Source organism: Rhinoderma darwinii, chromosome 11, assembly GCF_050947455.1.
Source record: "Rhinoderma darwinii isolate aRhiDar2 chromosome 11, aRhiDar2.hap1, whole genome shotgun sequence".
Lineage (NCBI taxonomy): Eukaryota > Metazoa > Chordata > Amphibia > Anura > Rhinodermatidae > Rhinoderma > Rhinoderma darwinii.
This window is the reverse complement of record NC_134697.1, coordinates 86,430,758-86,450,536: the sequence shown is the minus strand read 5'-3', so window position 1 is coordinate 86,450,536 and position 19,779 is coordinate 86,430,758. Positions and strand designations below refer to the sequence as shown.

The window sequence follows — 19,779 nt, the reverse complement described above, 5'->3', positions numbered from 1 at the left end:
CTAAAAATTAAAGAAGAGCTCCAGTGGAAGCACAACTTTCCATGTCTGCACCCCTCACCTGACTGTATATATCACTCTACACTTCTTTTATGTATACTGTACTTACTTTTTGAACTCCTGCCTTGTCCGTGCTTTAAAAAAGCCTCCGTCTTGATTCTTAGATTTCCCCAGCTTTCTCTTCCTCTCTGCTTTGCTATCAATCACATGACCAGCTAAAGACCATATAATTTCTTTATGCTGGGGGACACTGTGATTATTATTCTCTCTATATTCTTCTAAATAAGCTGAGAAACCATAAGTATACAGACAGGGAGGCTGCACTATATTCTTCTACACCTGTGTGACAGGAACCTGTCTAAGTATCAGTGGCAGTTGATGATAGAAGTTTCTGTTTCCCCCTGTGTATAACTAGTGCGGTACAGAAACTGCTGTAGCCTGTGACGGGTGACACATAGATCTCCAGAGACCCAAGCAGAGAAAGTAGTCACCGAGCCGGATTCACACTGCTGCTAAGCAACCGTCCCGGTCTGATATATAGAGATAAATAACAGGGGAGAGACTGACACATGGAATACCAGAATGCAGCACATGGGAGAGGTCAGTTTTGGCCGGAGTGTCCCTTTAACATTTCATAATTATATCATCTAGTTATCATCTCTTTATTTGTAGATCTCATTCGAAACCATCTACACGTCATTGTTCTTTGTGATGGATAAGGGACACATAACGGAGAAGATACTGAACGTCACCCTGGAGATAATCTACCTTCTTACCGGAGAGGTAAAATAATCCGGGCCTCATGTATATGTCCTTTCTCTTATCTTTTTATCCTACGAACAATATTATATAAAAAGCAAAAGATCACGTCATCATAATTGATTTGTAAATATAAATGCTGTAACAAATCTTCTCTGGTGCATAGTGTGAAGGTAGCGCCCACTAGCATTTTGACTGCCCCCCTAATGCTGCTTCCACCTTCCTAAACAGTCCGCGGTGGACACGCATTACAAAAGTTATGATTTTTGGAATGGTGGGAGGTGTCGTGGAAATCCATTGCTCAAAATATATTAGACTAAAATTTATACGAGTCCCAACAGACTCTCAAGGCCAGACTCCATTAGTCAGAATCCTAATTAGGATATTTCACCGATATATATGGAGAGAGGAGAAGAAAACACACAGACGCTGCTGATAATGTTCAAAATGCTCCTGTGAAGGATTTATTACCAAACTCAAACTGTTAAACTGAAATTCAGAAGGGGTGTCGGCTTGAGGTTAACCAATCAGAGACAATGTAACAATATTTGTTATTCAGTAAAAAGCATACAATAAAATACATCCCAGATACATCATTATAATTCTTCACACATTATGTTTACAGGTTTCTTATCTCTCTTTTGGACAGAATGTTCTCGTGGAGATGGGGGAGACCTTCCCTCACGCATACTTGCCATCCTCCCATCTCACTCCCTGTCCATTCTCTACAAACTTCGCATGGGAACCAAGGTCAAAGATAAAACATACGAAATCAACATTACTTGTATTAAAGGAACAATGACTTTTCTATTCACTACAATAAAACCAAGATGGGAACTCCAGACATGATGGGAACTCCAGACAAGATGGGAACTCCAGACAAGATGGGAACTCCAGACAAGATGGCTGCTGCACGAAACTAAATCATTTACACATTATCATCACTTTCACATATTACATATCTTAGTAATTCGGCCTCCTGCTTGATAATTCACAATGTAATTTCATACAGAGAATATAAGCAAATAAATCATCCTTCACAGAGGTAAAAAACGAAAATTGAAAAAACCGAAAATAGGCTGTTCATTAAGGGGTTAATAACCTATCATTCACTTGTTATATACCTGGACAGTGTTACCTGGTGGTGGTTGCATTCAGTTATCCTTTGGATGCATTACTATGGACTGATCTGTGGGCTACAACATAAGGTGTCTTAGCCTGGGGACTGTGTTGCTCCCTCTGCAGGCGGGGTGTTGCGGTGGCACTGGATGCCATGTGGTGCGGCACCTAATAGAGTAGGGACCCACTTAAAAGAAGTCGCCATGAGGAGGCAGGTGCGCTTATAGAATCAAAATGTTTACTAAGAACTTCCTGTTCATTTTGATTCTCTTGTATGTTCCATCTCGATATCCAGGATTGTTCAGTAGTGAAGAAGACATCTGGTTACTCTCTATCCCCCAACAGCTGTCCCTACATGTCTGGAGGATGGATCAGTACCATCACGGAGCTTTCACTGATACCTAAGAGAAACAACGAGCAGAAGATCCTAGAACTCACCAACAAGATCATTCATCTGCTGACCGGAGAGGTGAGGACTACCGGGAATGCTGGGACATTATATAGTATAAGGTGTCAGGATGTCTCCGTCTATTTCTCCATGGAGGAGTTGGAGTATATAGAAGAACACAAGGATCTGTACAGGGACGCCATGATGGAGGACCACCGGCCCCTCACATCACCGGGTAAGAGGAGAGCATTTTTGACAGTCCACAAGATACACCCATCACCTGATAACTACATATAAACAATGTCTTCCACTGTATGTGTCTCCTACAGGTACAGTGAAGGAAATAAGTATTTGATCCCTTGCTGATTTTGTAAGTTTGCCCACTGTCAAAGACATGAACAGTCTAGAATTTTTAGGCTAGGTTAATTTTACCAGTGAGAGATAGATTATATTTTAAAAAAAATCACATAGTCAAAATTATATATATGTATTTGCATTGTGCACAGAGAAATAAGTATTTGATCCCTTTGGCAAACAAGACTTAATACTTGGTGGCAAAACCCTTGTTGGCAAGCACAGCAGTCAGACGTTTTTTGTAGTTGATGATGAGGTTTGCACACATGTTAGATGGAATTTTGGCCCACTCCTCTTTGCAGATCATCTGTAAATCATTAAGATTTCGAGGCTGTCGCTTGGCAACTCGGATCTTCAGCTCCCTCCATAAGTTTTCGATGGGATTAAGGTCTGGAGACTGGCTAGGCCACTCCATGACCTTAATGTGCTTCTGTTTGAGCCACTCCTTTGTTGCCTTGGCTGTATGTTTCGGGTCACTGTCGTGCTGGAAGACCCAGCCACGAGCCAGTTTTAATGTCCTGGTGGAGGGAAGGAGGTTGTAACTCAGGATTTGACGGTACAAGGCTCCATCCATTCTTCCATTGATGCGGTGAAGTAGTCCTGTGCCCTTAGCAGAGAAACACCCCCAAAACATAATGTTTCCACCTCCATGCTTGACAGTGGGGACGGTGTTCTTTGGGTCATAGGCAGCATTTCTCTTCCTCCAAACACGGCGAGTTGAGTTAATACCAAAGAGCTCAATTTTAGTCTCATCTGACCACAGCACCTTCTCCCAATCACTCTCAGAATCATCCAGATGTTCATTTGCAAACTTCAGACGGGCCTGTACATGTGCCTTCTTGAGCAGGGGGACCTTGCGGGCACTGCAGGATTTTAATCCATTACGGCATAATGTGTTATCAATGGTTTTCTTGGTGACTGTGGTCCCAGCTGCCTTGAGATCATTAACAAGTTCCCCCCGTGTAGTTTTCGGATGAGCTCTCACCTTCCTCAGGATCAAGGATACCCCACGAGGTAAGATTTTGCATGGAGCCCCAGATCGATGTCGATTGACAGTCATTTTGTATGTCTTCCATTTTCTTACTATTGCACCAACAGTTGTCTCCTTCTCACCCAGCGTCTTACTTATAGTTTTGTAGCCCATTCCAGCCTTGTGCAGGTCTATGATCTTGTCCCTGACATCCTTAGAAAGCTCTTTGGTCTTGCCCATGTTGTAGAGGTTAGAGTCAGACTGATTAATTGAGTCTGTGGACAGGAGTCTTTTATACAGGTGACCATGTAAGAGCTGTCTATAATGCAGGCACCAAGTTGATTTGGAGCGTGTAACTGGTCTGGAGGAGGCTGAGATCTTAATGGTTGGTAGGGGATCAAATACTTATTTCTCTGTGCACAATGCAAATAAATATATATCATTTTGACTATGTGATTTTCTTTTTTTTTTTTTTTATATAATCTATCTCTCACTGGTAAAATTAACCTAGCCCAAAAATTCTAGACTGTTCATGACTTTGACAGTGGGCAAACTTACAAAATCAGCAAGGGATCAAATACTTATTTCCTTCACTGTATATCCAGTAAGAGAAATCCATCAGAGAGATGTCCCAGTTCTGTGTTTTCCTGGGATTGTCCACAGGAATATCACAATGTCCCAGAGGGTCATCACGTAGGTGGAACCAAAGTCTCGTCAAATCCCATAAAGGTGAATGTGCACTTCATGCTTTGCCAATATTACCTAATAATTTGTTACATTTCAGCTCATTAACTGAGGAAATAATTTGTAATATTTTATGTGAGTGTTTAGGGAAACATTCATATTAAAGTTGAGAATGTAGACGGAGGATACAAGGCGTATGTGTGGGAGGATCAAAGGTGCAATAAGGAAGAAACTTCTAACAATATCTACCCAGGTGAGCGACAACCACAAACTGTTCAGTGACTAAAACAATCTCTTTTTATGAACTCTCCTTGGCTACATGCAGACGACCGTTCTTCTCGTCAGTGTGCTATCCGTATTGTAACGGACGGCCGACTGACCCCTTCATTTCTATGGCTCCGTGCACACTGCCATGTTCTTCACAGATCCTTGTGTGGGACCAGGCCACAAAACTCAGAGCAGGTCCTGTTCCTGTCAGTATTTGTGGCTCGGTCTCGCCCATTCAAGTCAAACCTATGGAACAAATGGGACGGATGCGGAGGACACACTGTCGTACCGCAAAAAAACGGACAATGGATCCATTGTTTGCAGGACGCAAATACAAACAATCATGAGCAGGTAGCCTTGGTATGTGTGAAGTGTCCAGTAGGGGCTACGGGGAGCCAACATCATCTTTTGGACTCCTGTAATCCTTGGAAATGTTGTGACATCTATCATCATTGTCATAACTTTCTACTCTGACACCTTGATAAGAGATCTTTACATTTAACATCTTTACATTTGCTCCCACAGATGGAGAGGACAGCAAAAATATTTTGGAAGGATGTCTCTTTTTATCTCCAGACTGTATACTGGACAACGGCAACATCACTCAAGGTTCTCCAGGAGAAAACGTCACTTCTCCAAGGGTTGTTAGTGCAGGTTTATCATCCGATTCTTCTGACCACCAGGAATGTTCTTCTATTAGATTGAGCGTCAATTCACCTAGTACAGATCGTAAGGACAATAATATGTTTTCATGTTCTGAGTGTGGGAAATGTTTTCCACTAATATCCTATCTGAATAAACATAAGAAAACTCACACCGAGGATAAGCCATTCCAATGTGGACAATGCGGAAAATGCTTTCGAAGTGGATCAAAACTTAGAAGACACCAGAGGGTTCACACAGGGGAGAAACCATATCTATGTGCTGATTGCGGGAAGCTCTTTGCTCATAAACTAAGTCTCGTCAACCATCGGAAAACCCACACAGGTGAGAAGCCATTCTCCTGCACCGAATGTGGGAAATGTTTTTCATTGAAGACGTATCTGACCATCCATCAAAGGACGCACACTGGAGAGAAGCCATTTTTCTGCTCTGATTGTAGAAAATGTTTTGCACAGAAAACAAGTCTTAATATACAGCAAAAATCCCACAAAAGTGAGACAAAAATGACATGTTCAATTGTGGGAGAACATTGATGTAAAGAATGATTATGTTCTCTAAACGGGAAATTTACAAATCACCGTCCTTAGATGGAAACAGATTTTATAAATAAAAACCCGGCACCGATCAGCGGCTCCGGCTGATTCCGAGCACCGGATGTCCATGCCTATCCTGAGGACCTATCCTGTGGATAGGTCCTCCGTATTAAAAACCGCCCCGTGCCCGGACAACCCCTTTAAGGACCAAGCATTGTTTTTGGTTTTTCCATCATTGCATTCCAAGAGCCATAAAGTTTTTATTTTTCTGCTGAGGTTGCTGTATGGACGTCATTCTGTGTTAAGGGGTTATAGAAAACTTGTAATCACATGTTCAGATTTTTTGGGGCGAGAAATATTCTTTTTCTGTTCACTAAAAATAGACATACGAAATACACAAACTCTTCCCTTGTCAGTCTGGGTATTAATACCTACGATATCTACTTGTGCCTACTTTGATTAGTGCAAAGTGGAGGGCACTCCGTCACTAAGTAGATGCACCCACACAACCGCACATGAGAGTTTAGAAGGCAAAGCCCCTTCTCTTAGGATATCCATTCATTACAATGGAGGACCCACTGGCGGTAAGGCAGCTGGCCAACAGGGAGCAGGTGAGGGTCTATAGTTCTATAGGTACCTGTGGCATCTCAGACAGCAGCAGGGCAGGCTCGGCTGGGACTTGGGTAGCAGGCGAAAGTCAGGCGAGGTGAAGCAAATCAGACGTGGATGCTAGACCAGGAAGGTATGGATTGCTAGGAACAGGAACTGGAAACGGGTATAGGGACAGGGACTGGAACAAGAAACACACTAGGAGGCCATCACATATACAAACTAGGCAACACAACGCTCTGGCATAGAACTAGGGGACTGGACCCCTCTTATAGTCCAGGGTACTCACGGGTCAAAGTTCGTCCATGAGGTTCAGTGCGCGCGCTGCCCCTTTAAGAGCGGGCACGAGCATGCGCACGCACCCTACGGGACGGCAGAGGTGAGTGGATGCAAGCGCTGGCGTCTCCTGAGGAGGAGACTGGGGCCAGCGCTTGCCGACTCGTGGCTGCGGCTGTCAGGGGGAGGTTGGCACTGACAGCCCGCAGCCACGGACATTACAGGAGGCAGCTGTCCGGCAGAAACCAGCTATTATTCGATGTATGTTTCAAAAATATTCGTCACAAGCTGTAACTAAAGACTGGATCTCCTAAGACGACTGTCTGACCTTTATGGATAATTCTTAGCTTCGTCGGGTATATAAGTGAAAACTCAACGTTTTTGTTATTTTTTTTACCTCCAAAAAGACCCTCTCAGCGTTTGATCTCTTTTACAGTCTGAGAATAACATTATTTTTTTTACTTTATTACGCGAATTTCCCCTTTATGCCACAACTTTTTAAGGATCACATCTCGGTCTATTGAGTATAGACATTTAGTAGAATAAATACTGCAGATTTTTTGCAACGTATTTCATTGCGTAAAGTCTGCAGCCTAAGGCCTCATGCACACGAACATATTTTTTTCCTCCCGTAAATACTGGCGTAAATGCGGGTCCCTTGTCACACGTATTTGACCCATATTCCACCAGTATTTACGGACCCGTGCCCGTAAATACGGGTCCGGTGTCACCAGTATTCAACCCGTATTTACGGACCCGTTTTCTCTGCACTAATCGGCAGCCCCTTCTCTCTATCAGGGCTGGAAAGAGAGAAGGGGCAGCCCTTTTGGGCAGAGTTTCCGCAGCGATTGAAAGTAAAAGAAGTTGATACGTACCGTTGTCTTGGTGACGCGTCCCTCTTTTGACATCCAGTTCGTCCTCCCTGGATGACGCGGCAGTCCATGTGACCGCTGCAGCCTGTGATTGGCCTGTGATTGGCTGCAGCAGTCACATGGGATGAAACGTCATCCCGGGAGGCCGGACTGGAGGAAGAAACAGGGTAAGTTAACTTTTAATACTATTAACTCCTGTAGTCACTGTCCCGGGTGCTGAAAGAGTTACTGCCGATCAGTTAACTCTTTCAGCACCCTGGACAGTGACTATCCCCTGATGTCGCCTAGCAACGCTCCCGTAATTGCGGGTGCACACACGTAGCCAGACGTAATTACGGGAGCCCCATAGACTTTTATGGGCCTGCACGTGCCGTTATTACGGCCTGAAATTGGACATGTTCCATATTTTTCAACGGCACGGGCAGCTTCCTGTAAGCAAACGGGAAGGTACCCGTGGCCAATAGAAGTCCATGTGCATGAGGCCTAATGCAGTAGCAGTAGAGTGAATGAGATTTGAACAATCAGATTTATTTAATCCGCAGCATTATGCTGTGAAATTGCTGTTTTTTTCATGCAAGTTTTCCCCATTTAATTCAATGCGGAGGTAAAACTTGCGACAAATCTCAAATGTTGCGTTTTTTTGCGACAGAATAACTGAAACAAAAGAAAAGCTTAAACTTACCCGTTTTATATACTTCTCCATCCAGGCCGGCCTCCTCGGATGACGTTTCATGACGCCAATCACAGGCTGCAGCAGTCACATGAGATGAAACGTCATCCCAGGAGGCCGGGCTGCTGGACAATACAGGGACACGTCGCCATGACTACTTTTAGACCCTTAACTTAGTGGTCCCATTATTAAATATCATATACATTGTAAAGATCATAAAAAAAATAATGTTTTCCATTTACTGTTAAAAAAAAAATATGATCCAGTGGAGAGTTATGAAATTTACCTTACATATTTATGGCGCCTCCGGGTGTTCAAAGTGTATAGCAATGTGCACATCCACCTACTGAGCTCAATTCTGGTGGACATGCACTCTCCCCACAACCTTGTCTCTGCATTGTAATCTTCTGATACCTGCAGATCAGCCAATAGAAATAGCTTTCATTCCTGCTTGTCAGGAAAGGAGCGGAGCCTCTGCAGTTCCATGTCGGTATAGCTTTGGAGAAACCTTCTGCTGTGAAAATAAAGCACTATTGTCAGCTGCCAGAGTAGAAAGGAGAATAATTTTGCTTAGAGCCTCTCCCCCAGGAGCACAGATTAGCTGCAGCACCAAGGGGCAGGACAAAGATCCGAAGTCCACAAACAAGTCCACCTCTGAATGGGTCAACAGAAACAAAATTAAGGATTTGGGGTGGCCGAGTCAAAGCCCTGACTTGAATCCCATTGAGATGCTGTGGCAAATCCATAAATTGGCACTTCATGCTCGAAAACCCTCCAATGTAACCAAATAAAAACAATTCTGCAAAGACGAGCGGGCCAAAATTCCTCCACAGAGATGTAAAAGACTCATCGCAAGTTATCGCAAGCATTTGATTGCAGTTGTTACCACCAAGGCTGGCGCAACCAGTTGTTCGCTTTAGGGGGGCAATTACTTGATCGCATGGGCAAAATAGGTTTTGAATTATTCTCATTAAATGGAATGGAATTAAAATAGGTTGGATGATCTGAAACATTTAAATGGGACAAATTATCAAAAAAATTAGAATTCAAGTAAGGGGCAAATATTTTTTCAACGCACTGTATAATGTTAGTGCAAAATGTTTGGTGTAGGCACCACTAAAGGAGCGCACCTACTAGTAGTCTCTATAGGCCTGGCTTGGAAATACCTGTAGGTTAAACTACACCCTGGATTTGGGAGGCCGTTGTGTGACCGATTCTAAAAAAGAGACGCAGTAAAACTCTCCTGAGGTGGTTAGTTAGAAAGAAGGGGATGTGAGGGCCACAAGGGACCTGTGCTCACCAGATGTGGAAGAAAGAAGGCAACTCGGAGGAGCTCAGCGGAACGATGCTGCTGCTACAGTCGCTGTTGTATTCTGGAACCAGCCAGTGGGAGTAACATCTAATGGATAAGGGAACTCCTGGTGGAGTCTACGTAGAAGGGGTTGTTGGTCACAGATGTGAGCAGTTCACTGGTTGTAGCTGCTTTCTGCAGATGTCCGTAGTTCAGAGGGTGATGACACCTTCCTGTGTACAGTCATCAATATACCAGGTGGCCGGTTGGAATCCAGGAGGCCGTCATATGGAGATACATCTGTAAAGACCTGTGCCAGGCAAAATGGCTTGAGTGGATGTCACCAAATGCTAGTGGCAAACTCACAGATACCTGCTGGGGCCCTGTATATAAGCCTACCATGTTGTAGACTTAGATACAGGGCCCAGCAGATAGTATCACACATGGTGTGAGACTGTCTTTTTGGGCCATGTATCTAAGCCTACCGTGTGTGATACTGTCTGCTTGGGCCCTGTATATAAGCCTATCATGTGTGATACTGTCAGTTGGGCCTGCTATCCAAGCCTATCATGTGTGATACTGTCCTCTGTATCTAAGCCTATTATGTGTAAAATTGTTTGTTTGGCCCTGTATCTAAGCCTATCATGTGTAATACTGTTAGCTGGGACCTGTATCTAAGCCTATCATGTGTGATATTGTCTTCTGAGCCGCTGTATCCAATCTTATCATGTGTGATATTGTCTGCTGAGCCGCTGTATCCAATCTTATCATGTGTGATACTGTCTGCTGTTCCCTTTATCTCAGCCTATCATGTGTAATTCTGTCCTCTGTATCTAAGCCTATTATGTGTAATACTGTTAGCTGGGACCTGTATCTAAGCCTATCATGTGTGATACTGTCTGCTGAGCCGCTGTATCCAATCTTATCACGTGTGATACTGTCTGCTGGGCCCTGTATATAACCCTATCCAGTGGCATAGCTATAGGGGTCATAGTCCTATAGATATGCTGTCTCATATACATTTTCTGGGGGGTAAAACATGTCTTGGGGCTTGTGCCCCTGATGTTCTAGGACCTTAGCAGCTCCACCGGCTGATAGTGCTGCATCGATGGGTCCCTTAGGAGACCCAGGATACAGCTGAAAGCTTTGGGCCATCGGCCATGAAGTGAAGTTGTGTTGGGCCCAAAAATAACTTTTACAGCGCGGCCCGTGAGCCTCCAGCTACGCCCCTGGCAGCCGGTGTATTCCTGCAGGCACCTCATCTCCCGGCTATTGAATATTTGTTGGGGCAGTTGATGAGGAAACTGCTGCAGACTTGGTTCATCAGTGCAGGTTGTGTGCCGGCGGCTTGGTTAGAAAGGATTGTTCTTCCATTCCTTCAGATCTCCTGGCCTCAGATTGAGGGTGTCGGTTATAGTTCTTAGGCCTCATTTACACGAGCGGAATATACGCGCGTGCGACGCACGTGATTTTCACGCGTGTCGTACGCACCTATATTACTCTATGGGGCAGTGCAGACGATGCGTGAATTTTGCGCAGCGTGAGTGCGTTGCGTAAAACTCACAACATGTTCTATAATCGTGCGTTTTTCGCGCATCACGCACCCATTGAAGTCAATGGGTGCATGAAAACCACGAAGGTCGCACGGAAGCACTTCCGTGCGAACTGCGTGATTCGCGCAAGAGCTGTCAAAAGGATGAATGTAAACAGAAAAGCACCACGTGCTTTTCTGTTTACAAACATCCAAAAGGAGTGTCTTAGAGATGAGCGAACCGAACTTCACCGGGTTCGGCCGAACTCGTTTTGGCCGAACCTGGCAAAAAATGTTGCGGGACGCGACGTCAGGAGACAGTCACTGTCCAGGGTGCTGAAATAGTTAAACTGTTGCAGCACCCTGCACAGTGACTTCCGATCCCAATATACGTGAACGTGTAAAAAAAAGAAAAAAGTTCTGACTTACCGATAAAACTCCCGGCTTCTTCCTCCAGTCTGACCTCCCGGGATGACAATTCAGTCCAAGTGACAGCTGCAGCCAATCACAGGCCAAGCACAGGCTGCAGCCAATTACAGGCTGCAGCGGTCACATGGACTGCCGCGTCATCCAGGGAGGTGGGGCCAGATGTCAAGAGAGGCGCGTCACCAAGGACGCGTCACGAAGGACGCGTCACCAAGGCAACGGCCGGGAAGTTCTCGGTAAGTACGAACCTCTTTTTTTTTTAAACAGGTTACTCGATATGGTGATCGGAATTTACTGTCGAGGGTGCTGAAAGAGTTACTGCCGATCAGTTAACTCTTTCAGCACCCTGGACAGTGACTGACGTCGGCTAGCCTCATCTCTATGATGGCGGCTGCGCGAAAATCACGCAGCCGCGCATCATACACGGATGACACACGGAGCTGTCAAGTGCCTTTTGCGCACGCAAAACGCTGCGTTTTTTACGAGCGCAAAACGCACACGCTCGTGTAAATGAGGCCTAACTCTGTGTGTTTGCCATGTGCTGGCCTGATTGTGTGTGCCAGTCTAGTATTCTGTTTTACAGCCCTGCCGAGGTATCCTCAGTCCGTGTTTGCTTTGTTGTGCGTTTGTCTTGTTAGTTGGTTAGTGTCCTCTTACATGGCCTGACTTGGGTCGTGTAAACGAGCGCTGATCAACGAGATATCTTCACGATCGGCGCTCGTTTGCTCAATTGACAAGTAGCTGTGTATGGGGGCGAGTGCTCGTTATTATGATCACCCGTCCTCATACATTTCTATCATGTCGGCAGCGCGTCTCCCTGATTACACACCAGGATGTGCTGTCGACAACGATAATATTTCATTTCGCATAAACAATACAATCAGCAATGAACGAGCTGATTGGCTCGTTCATCGGCTGATTGTTGCCGTTTACACAGGGCGATGATCAGGGACGTTCTGTGAACGCTCGTTTGCCCGATAATTGGCCCGTGTAAAAGGGCCTGTAGTTTCATCCTGTTTCATTGTTTTCTTTTCGGTTTGCCGGCTTTCCCTGAGTGTTTCATCGGTTTGTATTGTTTTCATTGCCTCTGGTTTCTAGTGTTTTCCTGGGGCTGTGTCTTCGGATTAGGAACTCCATTACAGACAGTCTTTGGGACAGTGGGGGTTAGTGGTGTTGGGGTCAGTGCTTAGGAACAGATCCAGGGATAGCTACAAGGTCAGCTAGTTAGGGTTAGCTTGTTATCATCTACCATCATGTTTGGTTTCCATTATCTGTCTGTTATCATTACCCATCATCCGTTTGATCCCATCATCCACCTGACATCATCTTGTTCCATCCCTGTCTTCAGTCGGTGACTGCCTGTTATCTTATATTGCTGCTGCCTGTCAGTATTGTGATACGAGCTTCATAAATCCCTTACCTTTCACTGTCCGGTTTGTTCACATTTCGGCTCCTCTGTAGTCCTGGAATTGCTATAGGAAAAGTCTAGTCCTGCTATCTTGTGGCCAGCCGGCATCGCTATATTATAACCGACCATAACCGGGCTGCAGGTGAAGGTCCCCCAGATACAGAAGCTGAATAACCCAACGCATGGTATCTTTACCTGACAATTTACTCCGAACATGCAGGGTAAGGCCCTGTTCACACAGTTTTTTTGCAGGCGGAAAAATGCCTCAAAATTGCTTCAGAAATTTTGAGGCAGATTTTGACCTGCTGGCAGAGCTTTTCGCACCGCGGCCAAAAAATGCAGTGAAAAACGTTTTGTCTGCCTCCCATTGTAAATGGGGGGTCAGAGATAGAAACGCCCGAAGAAAAGGCATGTCGCTTCTTTATCCTGCAAGCGGGAAAAAACGCCTCCGCCTCCTATTGAAATCAATGGGAGGCAATTTAGGGCATCTTTTTTTTTTAGCTGTTTCTGCCACGGTTTCCACGTCAAAAACTGCGCCAAAGTACTCCGTGTGAACTAGCCCTAACACTATATCTTTGCAGAACCTCGTATTAATTTACCTAATGGTTTTTCTGGTGATTGTACTCAGTTTAAGTGTTTCTGTAAGAGCAGTAAGTCCTATTGCCTGACAGTATTACAGCTTTCTCCCTTTCACGTGTGTCGGCAAATCACAGTACGAGCAGGTAAGCAATGAAGGGGAAACGAGCGCTGCGGCCCCTTTAAAACAACTGATTGGCAGGGGTGGCGAGAGTCGGACTCACACTGATAAGATATTGATCACATCTCCTGAGGACAGACCATAAATTTCTTATGACTGGCCTGCCCAATGTGATCGGGGTTACTAGCGATAACATTGAAAGTGGGTCCCTGACTAGTAACCCCGGTATCATAGCTAATGCAGGACACTGACACTCTAGGTCCCTGCTTTAGCTTTTTCTGGTGCACAGGACCTCCCAGATGCGCCAGATTTATTAATACCTATTGATATTTCTTGTGCATCTCCAGGCCCCGTACGCTACAATAGGAACTATAGTTCATTGGCCTCTATTTTGCGGCGCAGGGGAGAAGACAGACCTCTGCTGTAGGTGAGTACGGGTTTTATTTTTCATACTGCTCTTTTTTTTCCCACAGGTTCCACTGGACCATTTGGACTATTTTGGAGATTCATTGGACTACTTCGATGATCTACTTTTTTAAAAAAAAAAAAAATTTAAATGGTGAAAAAGAGTTTTTAAAACATTTTCTTATGTCTCTTTGTTTTTTAATACTCTATTACCGCCTTAGTAATGGCCGTTCTGATTGACAGAGTCCATTACTAAGGCGGGGCTTAGTGTTAGCCAGTAAAAAGGCTACCTCGGTTCTCCACATAGGTGCGGGTCCCAGAGGTGGATATGACATAATTTTGTGAGTTGTGACTACCCCTTTAATGGGCTGTAGACAAGGGTTAAGAACAAAGTGGCTCCTCATTGATTTTGAATGGTCTCGTAAAGAGGACCTGTCACTGGTCATATAAGTTGAACTGGTTTACTGACCTGAATTGCGCTGTCTCCCTGATTCCTGCGCTGTTTTTCTTTTTTTCCTGGACCCCCCCCCCCCCGTTCCAAAGATATGGCCACTGTTGTGTAGGCTCCCCATAGGCTAACTTGCTGTAGTTAGCCAACCGCTAAAACAGCGCTGGAATCAGGGAGACAATTCTTACCAGCTGATTGTTTCACTTCCAATCCTTTTTAAAAACAGGCGTCTAGAAACATACATTCCACGTGGCATCCACCATAGAAACAGTCAGGGACACTCAAACCCCTTTTGAGTATTCATAATGCGCTGAAAGTCTTTATTGCGCTATGTCCATATTTCATGTTTCACAATACAGTGAATATTCTCTACACAAGTACTTGGATGGAACGTGCAACGATCAGCGAGTAGGGATTCACCTTGTGTATCTCTTCACGTCGAACCGGTAGAGCGCAGTCACATTTTTTTTTTATTGCATGTGACTTTTTGAACATTTTGGACACCGTTTAGTTGCTGCTTCCGGTTTCTAATACTTCTGTTTATTGGACAGATATGTTTTTAATGTCATCTAGGATCAAAAGTATATTGTGTAATAACATCAACAATCTGTAGTTACAGGAGTCATGTGACCTGCGGCAACTGAGAAGTAACAGTGCCCATAGAGTCTTCATCATGGACCAAGTCCGTAATCACAAGAGTGAAAGGATATTAAACCTCACTCTGGAGATCATCTACCTGCTGACCGGAGAGGTGAGGGATTCTGGGAGTTATGTCACATGGCAGCAATCCTTTTATTGATTTTTCTTTTACCCCTTAACGACCAGCGACGGATATATCCTTCACAAGTGGGTGCTAGTTCCTGCATCGTGACGGATATAGATCAGCCGCAGGAGCCCGGCTGTTCTTCACAGCCAGGCTCCAGCCGCAACTGCCAGAATTGGAGAGAACTCCAATTACGGCAATTTAACCCCTTATGTTTCGTTCACATCTGCGTCGGGACTCTGTTCATGGGTTCTGTCTGAGCTTTCCGTCAGGGGAACCCATGAACGGAATCCAAATTAAAACAAACGGAATTCATAGGCTTCCATTTGTCACCGTTGTGTACAGGTTCCATCATTTTGACGGAATTAATACCTCAGTCGACTACGGTATTGATGCCGTTAAAACGACGGAACCCCTACACAATGGTGACAAACGGAAACCTATGGTTTCCGTTTGGATTCCGTTCATGAGTTCCCCTGACGGAAATATCCGATAGAACCCATGAACGGAGCCCCGATACAGATGTGAACGAAGCCTCAGATGCCGTGGTCAATAGCGTCCGTGGTCAATAGCGACCGTGGCATCTAAGGTGTTTGGCAGACAGAGGGAGCTCCCTCTATCACCCCATCAGCACATCCGTGACGCGATCACGTGGCGCTGATTTGTTACCATGGCAGCCGGTGGCCTGACAAAGGCGCCCAGGTCTGCCATCAGTAACTGCCTATTAGGAAATGCCAGAGGCACGGCCTTATAGATTGTCTGTCAATTTTACACTGATGCTTTGTTAGACTAAATATACCAAAGCATTATAGAAGCGATCAGAAGATCGAATCATAAAGTCACCTAGTGGGACAAAAAGTAAAGGGTTACTTTGATTTAAACAAACAAAAAGAGTATGTAAATTTTTTAATGTTTTTTTAAACATAATTTTTTAAATGCAAGTTTACACCCACAGCATCAATTCCAGCATCCCAGGAGAAAGGAGCTGGACCCAGAGCCCAAACAAGAAGCTTCCTCCTCCATCCCTGATACATGAGAGGAACGATGAGCAGAAGATCCTAGACCTCACCAACATGATCATTCATCGGCTGACTGGAGAGGTGAGGACTACCGGGAATGCTGGGACATTATATAGTGACGCTATGAAGGTGTCGGGATGATGACTGTCTCATTGTGTGTCAGGTTCCTATAAGGTGTCAGGATGTCACCGTCTATTTCTCCATGGAGGAGTGGGAGTATATAGAAGGACACAAGGATCTGTACAAGGACGTCATGATGGAGGACCAGCGGCCCCTCACATCACCAGGTAAGAGGGATCTGTACAGGGACGTCATGATGGAGCACCTCCAGCCCCTCACATCACCAGGTAAGAGGGATCTGTACAGGGACGTCATGATGGAGGACCACCAGCCCCTCACATCACCGGGTAAGAGGAATCTGTACAAGGACGTCATGATGGAGGACCACCAGACCCCATCACCGGGTAAGAGGGATCTGTACAAGGACGTCATGATGGAGGACCACCAGACCCCATCACCGGGTAAGAGGGATCTGTACAAGGACGTCATGATGGAGGACCACTAGACCCTCACATCACCGGGTAAGAGGAGACTTCCATTATAGGGGTTATGCAGGGTCCAAAAAAATTATTATCCCTGCAGTATGTGAGTACATTCGCTAATATACATTCCGGTCCCCTTCTTTGATGACGATTCTTTGTCACGTGACCGAGCCCGTTGTACTCTATGTAATCGCTGTTCTATTTTTCCTGCTTGTACATGGAGTAAAGCGGGGCCGGTCACATGACGAAGAGTCATATCGTCATCAAAGAAGACTGTGCAACTAGACTTCCGGTCCCCCGACAGCGCTATAAAAATCTATTAAATCTCATAATCCGCGCCACCGGGGACCGGCATGTATATTAGCGAGTGTACTCACATACTGCACAGACTACACCGCTAATAAATTTTGGTCCCCGCATAACCCCTTAAGAAGAGAACGGTTTTGAGGGTCACCCCACCATCTTTTCATCAAATATACACTATGTATTCCGTCATTGTCTACGTGTTTCCTATAGATGGATCCAGTAGGAAATGGCCAGCAGGGAGATGTGCCAGTCCAGTGAACCCCAAGGATAGACCAGAGAAAAATCACAATGTCCGACAGAGTCATCAGGTATATAGCAAATATCTTAGAAACGACATTGTGACCTGTGGAACCTCTACACATATTGAACGTTATTATGTTTGATTTGTAAGTTTAGATTTTTTTTCTTTCTTGATTTATTTCTTTTTTTATGCTGAAGAACTGGTTATTATTAAAGTTGAAGAGGTGGAAGGGCTAGAGGAAGAAGGAGAGACATTTATCTGGGATGATTGGCAGAATACAGAGGAGGACATTCCACAGATACCAGTCTAGGTGACTACTAACCACTAAATACAGAAAAGAGTAACATATTGCCCATGTCTAATCACTGCGTCAGTCTCGTATTCTGCCATCTTCTCTGCCAATGTAAACTAGTGAGGAAAATGCATTTGCCAAATGAGAGGTGGGAAGGAGGAGCCTTCAGTGCACATGCACACGATGCGTATTACGTGCGGAGTTGCCGTGCAGGTTTTCCTGCAGCAAATCCGCAGCATAATACAGTACCGGCGAAGGCAAATCAGGTTTCAACTAATCTCATCTACACTAAGCAGAATTTTTCCTGCACATAAATCGCCCTGCGGTGCGTATTTTATAATCTACAGCATGTCAATTTATCTTGCGTTTCTGCCTCACAATTGTATGTGACAAATTTGGAAAAAAAATGCAGCAAAATGTAAAAACCGACCTAAGAAAGGTGCGGATTTTACCTGCCTGTCTTTACCTACCGTTTTGATTCAGATTTTCCACATCAAATTGTGCAATAGCCTAGATGACTAGGCTATTGCTTCCGGCAAAACTACGGGTCTGATGCACAACAGAGAAAATCGGAAACCATGGGCACCGGATCCGTCACCATTGAAATCAATGGCGATGGAAACGGAAACCTCTGCTTTCCGTTTGTGTCTGTTCAGGGTCCCGTTCTGACGGAAACCTCAGACGGAACGTCAGAATGGGACCCCAACGCAGATGTGAACGAGGCTTTAGCCTTGATCCTTTCAATAATAGTGATTTATAAATATTTGCTTGTTATTGTAAGATGTTTCTGTAGTAAACTTTAATGTTTAAAGATTTTATTTTTCTCATGCAGATGGATCCATGATCAAGAATAGACTGGAGAAATGTCTCATGTTGTCTTCTGATTGTAACATAGACAATGACAAGCCCGCACACAATTCTCCAGGACATTACCCCATTTCTCACAATATAACAGACTCCCATAATGGTAGAATAGCCCATGGAAGTGGTAACAAGTATCAGTGCTCTGAATGCGGGAAATGTTTTACCCAAAACGGGTCTCTTAACGTCCATAAAATAATCCACACAGGGGAGAAACCCTTCTCTTGTTCAGAATGCGGAAAATTGTTTATGCGTAAATCTGACCTGGTTAGACATTACCGAGTTCACACTGGAGAAAAGCCCTTTGTATGTTCATTGTGTGGGAAGTGTTTCAGTCAAAAGTCAAAGCTTGTAAGTCATCAACGTACCCACACGGGCGAAATCCTCTTCCCATGTCCCGAGTGTGGAAGATGTTTTACAAATCGAGCTATACTTGCAACACATCTGAAATTTCACTCAGGAGAGAACCCATTTCAGTGTTCCGATTGTGGGACGTGTTTTCAGTACAAATTGTATGTTGTTAAACATCAAATAACTCACACCAAGACAAAACCCTTTTCTTGTTCGGAGTGTGGAAAATATTTGACCAACAAGGGCGCCCTCATCTATCACTTGAGGACACACACAGGGGAGAAACCTTTCTCCTGTTCTGAATGTGGGCGATGTTTTACAAGTAAAGGACACCTTGTCACTCATAAGCGGACCCACACAGGGGAGAAGCCATTTTCATGTGCAAAATGTGGGAAACGTTTTGCCCGTAAGGCAGACATGGCGATACATCAAATCATGCACTCAATCGAGGAGCCGTTTTCATGCTCCAACTGATGAGGAATATTACAGAAATGTCAATCAGAAAATGACTCCTAAGGCATCAATTCTATTTTTGGAACCTGTAATGCTTAAAAAAAAACTAAATAAAACTCATCTTAATTTATTACACACATGTGGATGTGAATCCATTTTTATCTTGCAACTAATAGTGTATTTCTTCTCCAGTTTTTCTTCTCCAAATTTAAAGAGGACCCGTCACTTGGTCATATAAGTTGAACCAGTCTACTGACCTGATTAGCGCCTTCTCCCTGATTCCAGCGCTGTTTTTCTCTTTTTCCTGGACCCCCTCATTCCAGAGATATGGCCACTGTTGTGTTGGCTCCCTATATGCTGTAGTTAGCCAACAAGGCGTGAACTACCCTCAAGCTGCCTCGCGCTGGTTGGTCAGTATCAGAGGCAGGGAAGCTAGCCCCACCCCCTTGGCTAACTACAGCAAATTAGCATATAGGGAGCCAACACAACAGTGGGTCATATCTCTATATTAGGGGGGTCCAGGAAAAAAAGAAAAAACAGTGCTGGAATCAGGGAGACAGCGCTATTCAGGTCAGTAGACCAGT

The 19,779-nt window shown here is 44.7% G+C and overlaps 2 protein-coding genes across 2 annotated transcripts; both read left to right on the top strand.

Annotated features, from left to right (window-relative positions):
* Positions 1-2,078: 2,078 nt before the first annotated feature.
* LOC142663842 (uncharacterized) lies at positions 2,079-6,716 on the top strand. Its single transcript, XM_075842672.1, has 4 exons — positions 2,079-2,090; positions 4,251-4,316; positions 4,419-4,524; positions 5,025-6,716. Exons 1-4 carry the CDS (start codon positions 2,079-2,081, stop codon positions 5,732-5,734), a joined length of 894 nt encoding a protein of 297 aa, XP_075698787.1. The 3' UTR covers positions 5,735-6,716.
* A 10,742-nt stretch (positions 6,717-17,458) lies between these two features.
* Positions 17,459-19,330, top strand: LOC142663742 (uncharacterized). The gene is made up of 2 exons (XM_075842564.1): positions 17,459-17,548; positions 18,363-19,330. The coding sequence occupies exon 2, from the start codon at positions 18,371-18,373 to the stop codon at positions 19,214-19,216; it is 846 nt and encodes a 281-aa protein (XP_075698679.1). The 5' UTR covers positions 17,459-17,548; positions 18,363-18,370; the 3' UTR covers positions 19,217-19,330.
* Positions 19,331-19,779: the final 449 nt, after the last annotated feature.